This window comes from Artibeus jamaicensis, unplaced genomic scaffold (genome assembly GCF_021234435.1).
Source record: "Artibeus jamaicensis isolate MK-2021 breed Jamaican fruit bat unplaced genomic scaffold, CSHL_Jam_final scaffold_847, whole genome shotgun sequence".
Taxonomy (NCBI): Eukaryota; Metazoa; Chordata; class Mammalia; order Chiroptera; family Phyllostomidae; genus Artibeus; species Artibeus jamaicensis.
The window spans coordinates 28,811,531-28,825,640 of NW_026522057.1; the positions used below are offsets into that span (position 1 = coordinate 28,811,531).

At 60.0% G+C, this 14,110-nt stretch overlaps 1 protein-coding gene across 4 annotated transcripts in view; it reads left to right on the plus strand.

Moving 5' to 3' along the window:
• Positions 1-14,110, plus strand: part of ACOT7 (acyl-CoA thioesterase 7) — a 78,717-nt gene that overhangs the window by 31,875 nt on the left and 32,732 nt on the right. For all 4 annotated transcript variants that reach the window (XM_053660568.1, XM_037154269.2, XM_053660569.1 and 1 more), the window contains exons 2-4: positions 2,819-2,936; positions 8,657-8,813; positions 13,614-13,705. In XM_053660568.1, coding sequence (XP_053516543.1) covers positions 2,819-2,936; positions 8,657-8,813; positions 13,614-13,705 — 367 coding nt within the window. The remainder of the gene's footprint in view (positions 1-2,818; positions 2,937-8,656; positions 8,814-13,613; positions 13,706-14,110) is intronic.

The window sequence follows — 14,110 nt, forward strand, 5'->3', positions numbered from 1 at the left end:
TTCTCCGGGGCGGGTGCCTCAGAGTTCCGGGATGTGAGCCGGGACCGTGGGTCAGGTAAAGGCCACGCTGCTCCCAGGTACAGGAGGGTTGGTGTGACCACCTGCCAGCGCCACTGGGGCCAACGTCTGTCGTGCGCAGTGGGAGTTTCGACAGAGCCACGGGTCGTGGGGTGAGCCGGGATGCCTGAGTCATGGGCAGCCCCGCAGGCTGGGAGGCCGGCCCGACCCTGTCAGTTTCCCTGCCTGTTTTAAATGGGATTGTTCGGGGGGTGTTGAGTTCTGCGTACATTTTGGATACTAACCACTTGCCATGTGCGTGATCTGCAGACGCACTCTCCCACTCCGTGGGCCCTAATCGCTTCACTGATGGTTCCCTCTGCTGTGCAGGGGCTTTTCAGATTGAGGTCATCCCCTGTTTGTTTTTGCTTCTGTCACCTTCGTTTCTTGGTGTCCAATCCAAAGAAATCAGCACCAAGGCTGGGGTCATGGAGCTTACTGCCCGAGTTTTCTTCTCGGAGCTTCATGGTTTTAGGCCTCACATTCAAGACTTCAGTCCATGGATTCACAGATATTTGTAAACGAACATTTGAGAGACCAAGCGAAGCTCCTCTCCGGTGCCCCGGCCGGTCCCCGGCCGCTGCTGCCCAGAGCCAGCCAGCAGGGCAAGGAGCTGAGCACCCGAGTGGTTGCGATTTTCTCAGCCAAGTCTTTCCCAGGGTGGGCGTGGGCAACAGATACCGACAGCTGTCCGTCACCCAGACCGTGCCGCTCGTTTCTGAGAGCAGCGCATCTCCCGGCACCTTTGTGCGGCGGGGCCTGAATTCTTAGTTAAGGGGAAGGTCAGGGCTGGTGAGCACATGCTCGCTGGCTGTGCGCCACGCCCGCTGTTGAACAGCAGCTGTGTGATCTGGTGTGACTCAGCCCCCCGGCCCTCCCAAAGGCACACGGACGGTCCCCTTGGGCCTGTTTTACAGACAAGGACATGGAGGAAAGAGAGTCTGGGCAGCTCACCCAAGGTCTCTCAGCTTTTAGCTGCCTCCCCATTGCTGAGGAGGCTGGGTGGCCTGACGGTGGCTGCTGGGCACGTGCTCATCGCCTGCCTCTGCACAACGGGAGCCCCACAGTGGCTGGTTGGGGTTCCAGAGGTTTCAGGGAGCCTCCCGCCTACTGGTTGCCCATGGCAATGGCACAGTTTTTCCTCTTGGGGGGAAAAGAGGTGGCAGTTCAGTTCTCCTTGACCTTGAGAGCTCCTGGCCCTCAGTCCCAGGGAATCGGCACCTGCCACGTCCACTGCCGCGTCCACTGTTGGATCCCTCTTTCCGTGACAAGGTCCTGAGAGGGGGTGTAAGACTTCAAGGAAGCAGTTTCCAACCTGGTGGACGTGGCATGGAAGGCCTTGCAATACCTATTGTGATTGTGCTTGCTTTGGAGATCATGACCTTTTTGCTTTAATCATTATGAATACCCTGGCAGTGATTCAGATAGTGTGCCTGGACCTTTCCCGGCTCAATGAACAGAATAATAATATCATACTAGAACGTCAGGGAATATAGGCACAAGGAAACAACCAGAACAATCTGAGAATTCAAGCTTAATCAATAACAGATCGTTGGAAAAACACCCAAGATAAGATAGAATACTCTAGGAAATCAGGAGATGATCTCACTACTTTCTTAGAGGGTATCAAAGTACAAAACATGTCTATAAAAGAACTCCTAGAGAAACTTAAAAGAAGTACCCTTAAAAGCCCCCTGCAACATAGGAATAGCCCCTCCTTTACCTTGAATAAGAATATATATCAACTAGACAGGCAAAGAAATAACAAAAGCTAGTTAGTTATTACAAACTAAACAGTCACTAGGGAGTCAGAATTTATAGTACACAGAAAAACATTTTAAGCAAAAAAAAAAGGTAGATAGCTAAGTTAGACATCACAAGGGCCTTATAATAAATCTATTTTCTCTACTCAGTCTAGCGTATCCTTATGCCCTATACCAAATTCTGAGAAACTTTAATATACAATAAGATATTTTTAACTGTCTGATTAATGGCTCTCCTAGTTAAAATAATCTTTAACTAAATCTATGGGAACTTTCGTACTTTTACTGATTACCTTTGTATTGATTTTTTCTGCTTAAATGATCATGTTATACTGCAAATATTAATCACTACCTGAAATGAAAATATAAAAACCTGCTTGTACTTGCAATAAACGGAACAGAGCTTCACTGTCCTTTGAGGCGTGTTGTCGTCTGTTACCCAGCGCCGACGCCTACCCTCACCTGTGGGACCCCTTGACCCACTGCGGCTGGACCGCGGCAGGCACCCTTGGGTGCTCACCAGGACCTCAGCACGTTGGGGCTGCTGGTGAGCAGCGTCCACCCCCCCACAGGTCTCCGCGCTGTGGGGGGGCTCCTGTTCCCAGAACGGCCGGTCCTCTAGGGCACCTGACAGCGGTGCTTGTCCCCGGGTTTGCTCCCTCCCAAGGGGCCACAGCCTGTGTCCTCGTGCTCCCTCACCTCTGCTGGTTGTTGGGAACGTGGAGGGGCAGGCGTGCTGGGACCCTGTAGCTGTGCCAATATCTCCCTGGCTTTGCCAAAGGTCCTCGCCCTCGCCCCTTCCCAGTCTGGGTTTTGGGGGAAGGAGACCCTCTCTCTCATGGAAACAGGACCCTTGTCAGACTGCCGCCCCACCTGGAGCAAACCCCTGCACGGTTCTCCTTCTCTGGGAGCTGCCAGTCCCTTTGGAGGATCTTGTCCTCTCCCCAGGCTGTTCTGTTCACAAGCGACATCCTGCTTCTCGTCTCTCCTCCGCCCAGGATCATGCGGCCAGACGATGCCAACGTGGCCGGCAACGTACACGGAGGGACCATCCTGAAGATGATCGAGGAGGCGGGGGCCATCATCAGCACCCGGCACTGCAACAGCCAGAACGGGGTAGGCGAGGGGCCCGCACCCGGCAGGGTGCAGTGCAGAGGGTTCCGGGCTCGGGTTCTGGGGGCCGAGCAGCTGTTGGGTCAGGAAAGGAGTCCGTGTTGGGGCGCTGCCCTTTTCCCCACTTCCGGGCCTTGGGGGCTTCTGGAAGCTTCAGTCTAATCAGCCATGGGCAGGGAGGGCCCCTTGCAGTGCTGTTTGGTTTGGGGCTCAGCAGGGAGGGAGGGGTGGGCACCAACAGAGACTAAGCCGAGGGCCTGCCAACAACCACCTTTAAGCACTCCCCCCTCCTTCCTGGAAGAGTCCCGCTTCCTAGAATCATCCTGGACTCTGCAATTCACTGTCATGCCTGTGTGGGTGGCAGTTATGCTGTGAACACCAGATCGCCCTGGGTCCAATGCCCACCCTGCCCTGACTGACCCCTGGGTGGCTTGTGAAGTGCACCCCCCCCCCCCCAGGGACGAGGACAGGGCTCTGATTTTAGGACTTCAGGGCAGCTCTGGGCATGCCCATCACCCGCCACGCCCCAGCCCTGTGGCACTGGACATCTCCACCTTTGGGAGCTGGGGTGTCTGTCATGTGCCACAGCTGCCAGAGGGCCATCAGGAAGCATGTGGCTCTGTGTGCCCGAGGCCCCAGGCAGCCACCGGCTGTGCCGGGGAAAGGAAGGCCCAGTGCTGGCCTCGTCCAGCGGCTGTGCTGGGGTGTGTGCCTGTGTGTGTCACCTTAGGCAGGGATGGAGGTGGGTGGGGCTGGGCCTACGGGGGAGTGCCGGCTCCCCAGTCTGACTGGGAGTTCGCTTTTATCCTGGTGTCCTTGTGATGTGCAGAGTGCGCCCTCTGGTGGCATCGGGAGGATGAGCCTGAGACTGGGGGTCCGGAAGGGCTGGGAGGAAAACGCCCCAGGTCTGGGAGTGAGGGTGCAGCAGGTCAGTGGGAGATGCTGCGAGGACAGTCAAGTGGTCCCCACAGCACTCCTGAGAGGCTGGGGTTATTTTTACTGCCCCCCTTGCGCAGACAAGGAAACAGGCACAGGGGGGTTGAAGAGGGTGAGTACTTTCTTGAAGCTGCAAGGCTGGGCAAGTGGTCGGTCTGGGCCGGGAACCAGGCCTCAACCCCTGGCTCTGAGCTCTGGCTTCTCCTCCCTTCTTCCCCGGAGTGAACCTGGGGGGTAAGAGGGACAGGTTTGACATGTAGGCTTGGTGACACCTCGGGGCTGCAGGCCCCGGGATGGTGATCTGCAAGCCCATGCTGAGCAGAGGTGGTGCACCCTAGGGAGCACCAGGTGGCCGGGCTCAGACCTTCCTGGGGCTTTGCTGGGGCTCGGGGTGGGTCCAGGGGCACCCCCGTTCACACTCCCCTGGGGCTTTAACACTGTTCACTTGTGAGGGTCTGTCTCCAGGCCCAGTTTCACCTGGATGCTTAATCAGCCCCTTGACCTTGATGGGCCCAAAACACCCTCTGGGGCCACCCCCAGGTGGCTCCGCCTGCACCTCCCTCCCAGTGAATCACCTGTGTGGCCTCCAGTTGCAGCCTCTCCCCCTCCCCTTCCCACTCCCCCATTGGACACTGGCCACCAACCCCGCTGGCTCCACCTGCTGGGTGTTTCCAAATCTGCACATTACATACCAGCTTTGGTACAACTCACCTGAGCCACCACCCAGCCTCCTGCTCAACCCTGCCCACCCGCCTGTTCTACAATGTAGTCAGAGAGGGCCCATCACTCTGAGAGTGGCTCCCACCCCACAGAGAGTACAACTGGAATCCAGGAGAGTCCCTATCCCTGCTTCGCCTGGCCATCCCCAGAGGCCTTTGCACTGTCTTCCCTCTGGCTGGGCTGCTCTTCCAAGTCCAGATACCCTCACAGCTCCCCTCACCTCCTTCCAGTCCCTGAACAACCTCCACAGGGGCCTTCCTGGCACCTGGCTGCCTCCCCCTCCCGCCATGGGTCTGCACCACACTGGCTTCCCACATGCCGCACATTTGGCTCTTTCATCTTTGGGCCACTGCCCCGACCAGATCGCAAGCCAATGAGGGTGGCGACTCCTGCCCACCAGTGCCCCACCGGGTGCCTAGCCTGTGAACCCAGGCCTGGGACATAGCAGCCCCCGTAGCTATCTGCTGATTGTTGGGGGCAAGGTCTGGAATGGCCACCTGGTACAAAGCTTCCTTTTTTTTTTTTTTTAAGATTTTATTTATTTATTTTTAGAGAGGGGAAGGAAGAGAGAAAGAGAGGCAGAGAAGCCTCAATATCTGATTGCCTCTCATGCACCCCACGCTGGAGACCTGGCCTGCAACCCAGGCAGGTGCCCTGACTGGGAATCAGACTGGTGACCCTTTGGTTCGCAGGCCCGGCGCTCAGTCCACTGAACCACACCACCCGGGGCCAGAGCTTCTTTAAAGAAGCCAATGACCACCCTGAGTGCTGTCTTCCCTTTCCTGGGGCTGGCTTTCCAAACGTCATGCAGAGCTGCCCTCTCTAGGCTGGCATCAGCAAGGTGCGTGCGGGGCCCGTGCTGCCATGGAATCACAGTAGTGAGAGCCAGTTGCTTCTGGACTTGTTTGGCCACTCTCCACCCCAATCCCATACTTCTCTGAGAAGGGGACACCCACTCCTCTCCCCTCCACGCTCACCTGTTACCTGTATTTCACCAAGAGACTGAGACATGGAGCAGGGACGTCTCTGCCCAAGGCCAGGAGCTCGCAGGCAGCCTACAAGGCCCAGGGCACAGCGCTGTTCGTTCTCGCTTTGCTTCTAGAACTGCTGTCCTGCTCAAGCCCCGTGGTTTGCGGGGACCTCTGCCCCACGGGCAATGTGATGCTGGTCCCCTTTGGGAGCAGGGAAGAGGGGGCTTCTTGGGGTAGAAGCTAATTGGGCTGCTCATGGCCACTTCCCAGGGTGAGGACCGACCCTCCCGCTCCTCCCCCCACCCCCAGGAAGCAGAGCAGCGGGGCCCAGGGGCCCTGAGGTCTGGGGGTCAGAGATGCTTGGACGTGCGGAGCACCTACAGGCAGTCGCTTTACAAATTGAAGGCAAGACCAGCCAGAGCATTAGCACGCATGGCATCGTGGTGGTCTGAAGCCAAACGCAGTGTGGCTCTGAGGTGGGCCTGTACCCATCACTCCACGTTTTGACTTTTTGATGATACCGGTCTTTATGGAAAGCACTGGGGGTGGGCCCAGCGCCCTGCTAGGTCCTGGGAAACAGCAGCTCACAGTCAAGTTAGAGCTGCCCTGGGTCCCCGTCTGCACCTTGGCCGGACGTGGAGTCAGCAGGAGCCCAGCCACCTCTCAGGCCTCCTCACCTGCAAAACAGCAGCATGTGGCCACCACGTCATGCAATAACAATGTGAGAGTGTGGTAAGACTCCCGAGTGGCTGCCCGCTCAGCAGCAGTTGTCACGGCAGTATTTTAAACCACGACAGGACCAAGCTCAATGTTTCTAAGTGGCCTCCCCACTGGGAAGGGCAGGGGCAAGGCTGTCCCAGGTGTCCCTGTGCCCACCCAGATGCTTGGAACAGGGCTGTATTCAGTGTCCCCGGGCAGTGCTGAGAGCCCTCTGTGTCCCCTGCCCCAAGCATTCCACGGGTATTTTGGGTTCCTGGCGCCCCTGGGAGGAACACGAGTACACTTCCCTGCAAACTCACACCGCATTTGGTCCCGAATGTGCAGACCAAATGTGAGTTGGCCTGCTCTAAGTCCCTGGCCGGGCCGGGCCCTCTGCCCCGAGCCCAGCCTCCAGCATCCCATGGCTATCTGCCCGCACCCGCGTGTTCTCAGCTCCAATGCACCCTCTCTAGGAAGACCACCAGTCCCCTTGTCTGAAGCCTCCCCTGCCCACGCCACCCCCTCAGAGCACCCGCCACCGTGTGGCTTTACCCTGTCTGTCATTTATCATCCGTCCCCACCAGCCAGGACCCAGGCCCAGGGCAGCTGCCTGGCCTCCTCCCCCAGGGCCAGCGCTGAGCACAGTGCCTGCCTGGCTCCATGAAGGTCTGAGTGAAGGGTGGAGCCAGGCCCACCCAGGCTCAGACGCGTAGCCACGTGAGAGACCAGCCCTTTCCATTAAAGGTATTGGTGCCTGTTCCCCGTGTGGGGGTGTATCCATCCCCCGAATCAGCCGCTCTCCAGTACAGACCCTGGTTAGTTCTGGTCTGGCTCCTGTGGGCAGAGCTTGGAGAACTGAGAAGCAGCCTTGAGGCTGGTCTCTCATTCCTGGCCGCTCCGCTGTCTTTCCAGCTTTCTGCCAGTGGGTGGTGCTGTAGCCACACAAATTCACTTCAAATATCTCTGCGCCCCACCCCCCCCTTCCGCCACAACCCCTCCAAAAGCTGTGAGTGGGTGACTTGTGTTTGCGGGCCTGCTGGGGGAGGGGAGGCGCAGTCACCCTGCGTCCTGAGACCTGGCTCTGGGCCATTTATAGGAGAAGCCTGTCACAGCCTGTAACCCTGTGTGCCTGAGAATTGCTGGGAAGTCCCGTGGGCTTGGGGTGGGCCGGGGAACCGCCCTGTTTGCCCAGCAGCCCGCAGTTCTCATGCAGGTGCCGGGCCACAGGCGGCTGATGGTGGGGTGACGGTCACCTACGAGCCTCGTATCTCCAGCCTGCGCAAAGGCGCGGGGCCTGATGGGCCATCTCCTGCTCCCCACTGCTCCCCCCCACCCCCAAAGACCCATGTCCCTCTGCTCAAACACAAGATGTCCCCGCATCACTCGCTCAGCACAGGCGGAAGATGCTGGCCCGTTGGGGACGTCTCTGGGAACAGAGGCCACAGGATGTGCCCATTCCACCTAGGAAATGGCCCCAGCACAAAGGACAGCGCCCGCCACAGAATTAGTTACAGCGAACCGTTGGGACTGATCCGAGTCTCTAACGACAGAATGTTCCACTCTATCTGGCCATTCACTTTTTTTTTTTTTGTAATGAAGCGTCGCCCACTTGTAAAGAAGAATGAGCAGGTCCTTCACATCCCGACACAGGGCGGGTGGGCTCCTGCCCCGTGGCTTGCAGAGGCCCTGTGGCTGTAACCCAGGGTCATGCCCTCCCTGGCTGTGCCCCTCCGTTACCCAGCTTGTCCTGGGTGGCTGGGGACCAGTGACTAGAGGCTGACCTGGGGCCCTTTGGTTCCTTTTCAATTTTCAGTCAAGAGGTGGGCTGCCTGGGTGAAATATAAAGGAAATTTAAATAAAAGAACAGTGATTGCTAAGAGCTTGTCGTAACATGGGCAGGTTGTTCTTCCTGCTGAGTGAAGAAAGCAGACCGTGAAAGTGCAAATCTATCTCTCACGCAACTAGCTAAGCACTAGAACTGCAAAACAGGGAACACGGCGAAGGAGCAAACGGTCCAGTGACACCCCTGTCCTGGGGGGGGCCTGGGAGGGAAGACCCTGCAGTCCAAACCGCGGTCATCTTTGCCGGGTGGAGTGGCTCTCCCTCCTCCTTCCCGTGGTGCTCAGATTTCCCACAGAAGAGTGTGTGTGTCTCCACTGTTCCTCGTGCAGGCAACGCCTGTCTCCTGTGGAAAGGCCGGGTGAGAGGAAGAGCCGCCCGCAGGCCCCCCCACTCACTCAGCGTGGCCGGCGCCGTCTCTCGGAAGGCTTCCCCCGGGGCGTGTCTGCACCTCCTGTGGTATCCACTTGAGGAGCATGTGGAAAAAGCCGCCCCGATGTGGGGGACATCTCTGGGGCGTGGCGCGCGGCCCGGCTGACCTGCACCTGGTCTTTTCAGGAGCGCTGTGTGGCCGCCCTGGCCCGGGTCGAGCGCACCGACTTCCTGTCTCCCATGTGCATCGGCGAGGTGGCGCACGTCAGCGCAGAGATCACCTACACCTCCAAGCACTCGGTGGAAGTCCAGGTTAACGTGATGTCCGAAAACATCCTCACAGGTACCGCGTGCACGTCCCAGCTCGGGTGGGAGCCCCAGTGACAGCAGCAGTGTCGACACCGCAGGAACCGCCTGTGCCTTGACCCACGGAGGGTGGACTCTGCCCCAGGGGCTGGTCCAGAGGCTGGCTGTCTGAGAACAGCCTCCCGAGACCCTGCCCCACCTGTGAGCGGTGCTCCTTGGAGGAGGGGCATGAGCACAGAAGGCTTAAGCATTGAGCCCCAGGTTGGGCCCCGGAGCCCTGGCCTGCCACTCTGGTCCCCAGTGTGCTCTGGTCCCCAGTGTGCTCTGGTCCCCAGTGTGCAGGCCCTGCCTGCCTGCCTACCTGGGGCAGAGGGGAGGGAGGGGCTGGGGTGTCCTCCAGCTGAGTCCCCCTACTCCCTCCGCTCTACACCTCTTTCCCTTCCCACACCTGATTCCCTGCTTGGAAAGCAGATTCAGGATAAAGCTCACCGGGCAAACCTTTGACTCTGGTTTGATCTGAATATTCTCTCCCTTGGCATGGTAACCATGGAAACCCCTTTTTGTCCTCCCACTGGGCACTGCAGGGAAGTGTGGCTTTGGTTCCAGTTCGCACTGGTGCCGGCTCCTTTTTTATAACGAGGCTGCTGCTGAGGAAGGCTGGCCCTCCCTTGGTCCCCTGGCTGCTTACCCCCTGCCAGCCCCAGGCACAGTTGAGTCCGCCCTGGCCTGGAAGGAGCTGCCCGGGCCTGGCACCCCTGCCGATGCCCCTCCTCGGCCGAGGCTGCCTGCAGGGTGCTGCGCTGGAGCTCTGTGAGGGGCTCCCGGCTGCCCCGCCGTGGGCAGGGGCACTGCTGTCCGCCTGGAGCCCTGGCGGCCTCACCAGGCCCAGCCACCGTGAACACAGTGAACCCTTGGCTGAGCTGGGGCCTGGCCGGGCAGCGATCCCCGCACCTGTGCCCAGTGGCCCACCTGTGGCCCCAGTCCTGCTCTCAGCAAGTGGCTCTGCCATCGATGGGACCTTTTGATGCGGGTCTCAGGCTGTGGCACAGAAAGGGGTGCCCAGGCACTGTCTTCCCACAGGGCAGCTAGGGGTCCCTGTCCTGCCCCTGGGAGGGACGTGGCTGTGCTCCCTGCCTGCCCGGACCCTCCCGCTCACCCGTGGGTAGCCATTCTGGCAGTACTGTTTTGTCTCCGGGTTTTTCCGGTGTTGGAGTGAGAGGCTTCTCAGAACGGGGTGGGGCCTGCTTTACAGATTCCCCGCATCCCCCTTTCTGTCATGTGAGTGGAACCCCCTCCTGGTGTGTGGAACCCCCACAACCCTGTGAGTGGAGTGCGAATGGGGGGAGGGGGAGGGGGATGAGGCAGGGGGCTGGTGGAGAGGGCTTCCTGGGCTCTCAGAGCCGCCTCCCCTCCCGGCCTCTGTCCCGAGTCCTGTTCCTGTCAGGCCCTCAGGAAGTGGGAGGAAGAGGGTGCCCTCACCAGGCACCCAGGGTTGGAGGTGGCTGCCTCGCCGCGGGAAGAGGGAACGGGCGGGTCCACTGTTGCATCGCCAGCTGGGGGCGGCCTTTTTGAGGAGAATGCACCAGAAGGCACAGGACAGGCCCCCGCTCCTCATGCACCTGCTCCTTTGAGGGCGCGGCTGCGTTTCCAGGTGGTGGCGTCTTCGCTCACAGGCTTGGGCTTGGTGCCCACCCCGAGTCGCATCTGCACACCAGCACCGTACGTGTCTCTCTCTGTGCTGGCGGCTTGCTCAGGATGCGTCATAGAGATGCCTGGGGCCCTGACTCGCCCCCCAGGGCGGCTCTCCTCAAGGGGACGTTTTCGTGGTCCCAGCTGGGGCAGGGCTACTCTCCTCCAATGGGTGGAGGCCAGGGACAATGCTGCACCCCCTGCAGTGCACAGCAGGGTCCTCCTGGGAAGGGTGGTCCAGCCCCAGAGGCCTGGCCGTGGTGCTGGGCCGAGAACCCCCCTGGGGTCATGAACTTCTGAGAGAGAGAGAGCCGTGTTCCCCTCTCCCTGGCAGCTTGGCCCATAGCTGCCGTAGACCTGGTAATTGATGAGTGGACAAATGGCAGGCAGTTGCCAGGAGGGTATAGGCTCCACCCTGAGAATGAAGGAAGCACCAGAAGGAGCTGTGAAGAATGACACGCTCACTTTCTAAAGGGCCGGCCTGCTGGGGGCAGGAGGGGCTGGAGGCAGGAGGCGCTTGCCCGGCCGTGTTGGGATGAGGGCGGACCCGCAGAGAGGACAGCCCCCCGCCTTGTGCCTTGTGCCCTGTGCCAGTGAGCATCCGGCCTGGTGCCCTCGGCCCCGCCCCTGCCCTCAGATGGGCCCCCGGACCTGAATGCTGCCCCGAGGAGGGAGCCGCTGGGACGGGCAGGCAGTGCTGCCCCTTTGAGCAGAGGATGAGAGGCTGGGCTCAGAGGAGGCAAGGGGAGGGCGGCACTGCCCAGCTGCCGAGATGGGCCGGGGCCCTGGGAGCTGGGGCTTCCCTCCAGGTCTTGGTCGTCTTGCCCCCGGGGGCCCACGTGCCCTTCCTCACCCTCCTCCCTGGGCCTCCCCCCCTCCCAGCCCGCTGTGCGTCTCTGCCTGTCACCCCCTCCCCATCTTCCCATGGGTCGATCTTCATGTGCCCGCTGCTCTGGGACCCTGGGGGTCTCAAGACCTCCCTGTCCTGATGCGCCTCTCTCTGCCCGTGTGTGTCCCCTGGGATGGGAGCCCTCTGAGGGCAGGGCTTGTGGCTGCCTTGTCCACTGTGGTCCCCCCACGCCTGGAGCAGTGCCTGGCCTGGTCGCCCTCAGCAAACACAGGCGGACTGGGCGGCAGTGGGGTTGGCGGGCACTCGGCCCGACCGGGCTGACCCAGGAAGCTGTTTGTGCGCCACCTCCGAGTTTCTCAGCCCCGCCAGGCAGGAGTCCCCCAACCTGTGTGTCCCCTTCCATCTGGGCTGCGTTGCCTGTCAGGAGGTGGCTGAACAAGCGCACACGCAGGCATGCAACCAGAAAACCTTTGCCTTCGAGACGGCTCATTCATCGCTGGCAACTGTCAAAATATTAAGCAAACGGGGATGTGATTGCTGCGAATTGCTCCAGAAAATAGCTGGGAGCTCTTCAGATTTTAAAATAGATGTTTCTAATGCTGCAGTTGCCTTTTGATGGTTTTATTAAATGATGGAGAAAGTATAATTAGAATGTTTTGCCTCATTTGCTTCATGGCGCTCATTTAGGTCTAGGGGAGGGCCACTCGGGTTTCCATGGAAACCGGCTTGTCAGGCTGGGTCCCGCCGAGTCAGACTGGAAATCTTTATTCCCAAAAGCGAGTTGTCAGAGTCACTTTCAGTCACAGTGCGGTGAAAACACTCTCCGTACTGGCCTCCGGTCCCCGAGCACGAGCGCCCGCTGTCCCCATGCCGCTGTCGGACCAGGGCCGCCCCGCCTCGCTGCAGCTCTGTGCACCTCGGGCTGCGCGCTGGGGCTGCCATGTTGAGGGAAGGGGGCTGCAGCCCCGGGTCCACCTTGGGAGGGCAGGTCAGAGGAGCGGCCAGGAGGTGGGTCCTGGAGGGACCTCGGGGTCGCAGGGCTGCTCCCCGCCTTCCCCGCTTCCTGTCTCCCCCATTTCCCTGCGTTCCTCGGCTTGGGACTCTTCCGTGTTGACAAGGGAATTTTTTAAAGACATACTTGCAAATACTTCCCTGAAATGGCTGGGACCCGGGAGGCCTGGGTTTGTCCTCAGAGTGGCACCAAGTTGCTAGGTGGCCGTGGACGACCCTGTTGACCTCTCGGGGCATCCGGCTCCTCCTGTACAAGAGAGGGGCAGGGGCCAACAGGTTTCTTGTGGCCCCCGTTTCTCAGAAGCCGGGGCCGCCCCCTGCACCCCGAGGACGCTGGGTGCCCCGAGGAAGGTTTTCTTCCTGGTCACTCCGCCCGGAGTGGAAGTCAGCAGCCCACACTCCGTCTCTCAGCACTCCATCTGGCAGCTCCTGAACTGGCGGTCTGAGTCAGCCACAGAGCGAATCCAGTCTTCTGGGGGCACCTCCCGCCTTGAAGGGGACGACCCTTGTCGGGCTGACCGAACAGCCGGGCTCTGGGCTGTGGCCCCGCAGCACCCCCTTTCTCGGCTGCCCAGGGCTGCCCCTCTAGGCTCCGCCTCCACAGCCCAGCACCCCCGGCCTCACCAGTGCGTGTGCTGTCATTTTTCCAGCCCCATCTGGCAGGAGCTCTTCCCGGCATTTAGCCAGGTGGGCGGGTCTGTCAGTGTTGCAACCTTGCATTTCTCGGCGGGTGTTCTTGACTCTGAAGTCAGTGTCTGCTGGATCTGTTGGTGGAGACCCTGGCTCACCCTGGCACCACCCTGGCTTTGTCCCCTCTTCTCTGGCTCGTCTCTGTCTTCCTTGGGAGGCAGCTGGCAAAGGGGTGCTCCCCAGGCTGGTCTGCCCCCTCCCCACGGAACTTCTTGGCAGCTGGCAGCCCCTCGGAGGCTTCTGGTGTGTGCGAATGGCCCAGCTTCCCTTCTGCCCGAACACCTGTGAAGATGGGCACACCTGGTTTCAGGGCCCGCAGGTGGGAGGCTCCACGTCAGCAGGTGCTAGAAGCCGACAGGCCTGGGGCACCCACCCCCAGGCTTAAGCCAGGTGATCTGAAGTCTCTCCAGCAGCCTCTGGAGAGTGGCAGCACTGTGGGGGGTCCCCTTGCTGGGGGGCTGTGCTTGTACCTCAGCACTGAAGAAGGCCTTGGGGTCAAGGGTCGGAAGCAGCAGGGTTTCAGCCCACCCGTCGGGTTCCTGGTGCCCCTGACCTCTTTCCCGGGGCCTTCACTCATGTGGTTTTCCTTCTCCAAAGGTACCAAAAAGCTGACCAATAAGGCCACCCTGTGGTACGTGCCCCTGTCACTGAAGAATGTGGACAAGGTCCTGGAGGTGCCTCCATTTGTGGTAAGGAGGCCCCCTTCCATTTCTCACTGGGGGCAGATGGCAGATGGCAGAAGTGCGGTCACTCTTATGATGGGGGCGGCGTCCCAGGGCAGTAACAGTGGGGGCCGAGGAAGGGCTGTCCCTGTCTAGGGTCTCAGTGCAGGTTTGATTCAAGCTGGGAATGTGAGAGGGGGCTGGCCCAGACCCCAGGACCCCTCCTCCCTCGGGGCCCTGGTCACACTCTCTGACCAGAGAAAAGGCACATAACAGGCCCTTCTGCCTGTTGGTCTGAAACAGGTAGCCAACATTTCTCCAGCAAAATGGGTTTGTTCTGGAGCAATGAAGAATTGCAATTTGCCAGTCTAGTGGCAAACTACCCACAAATCCAGAGAACAGAAGAGAGGTGGGCTCTTTTATAGAGGGAGG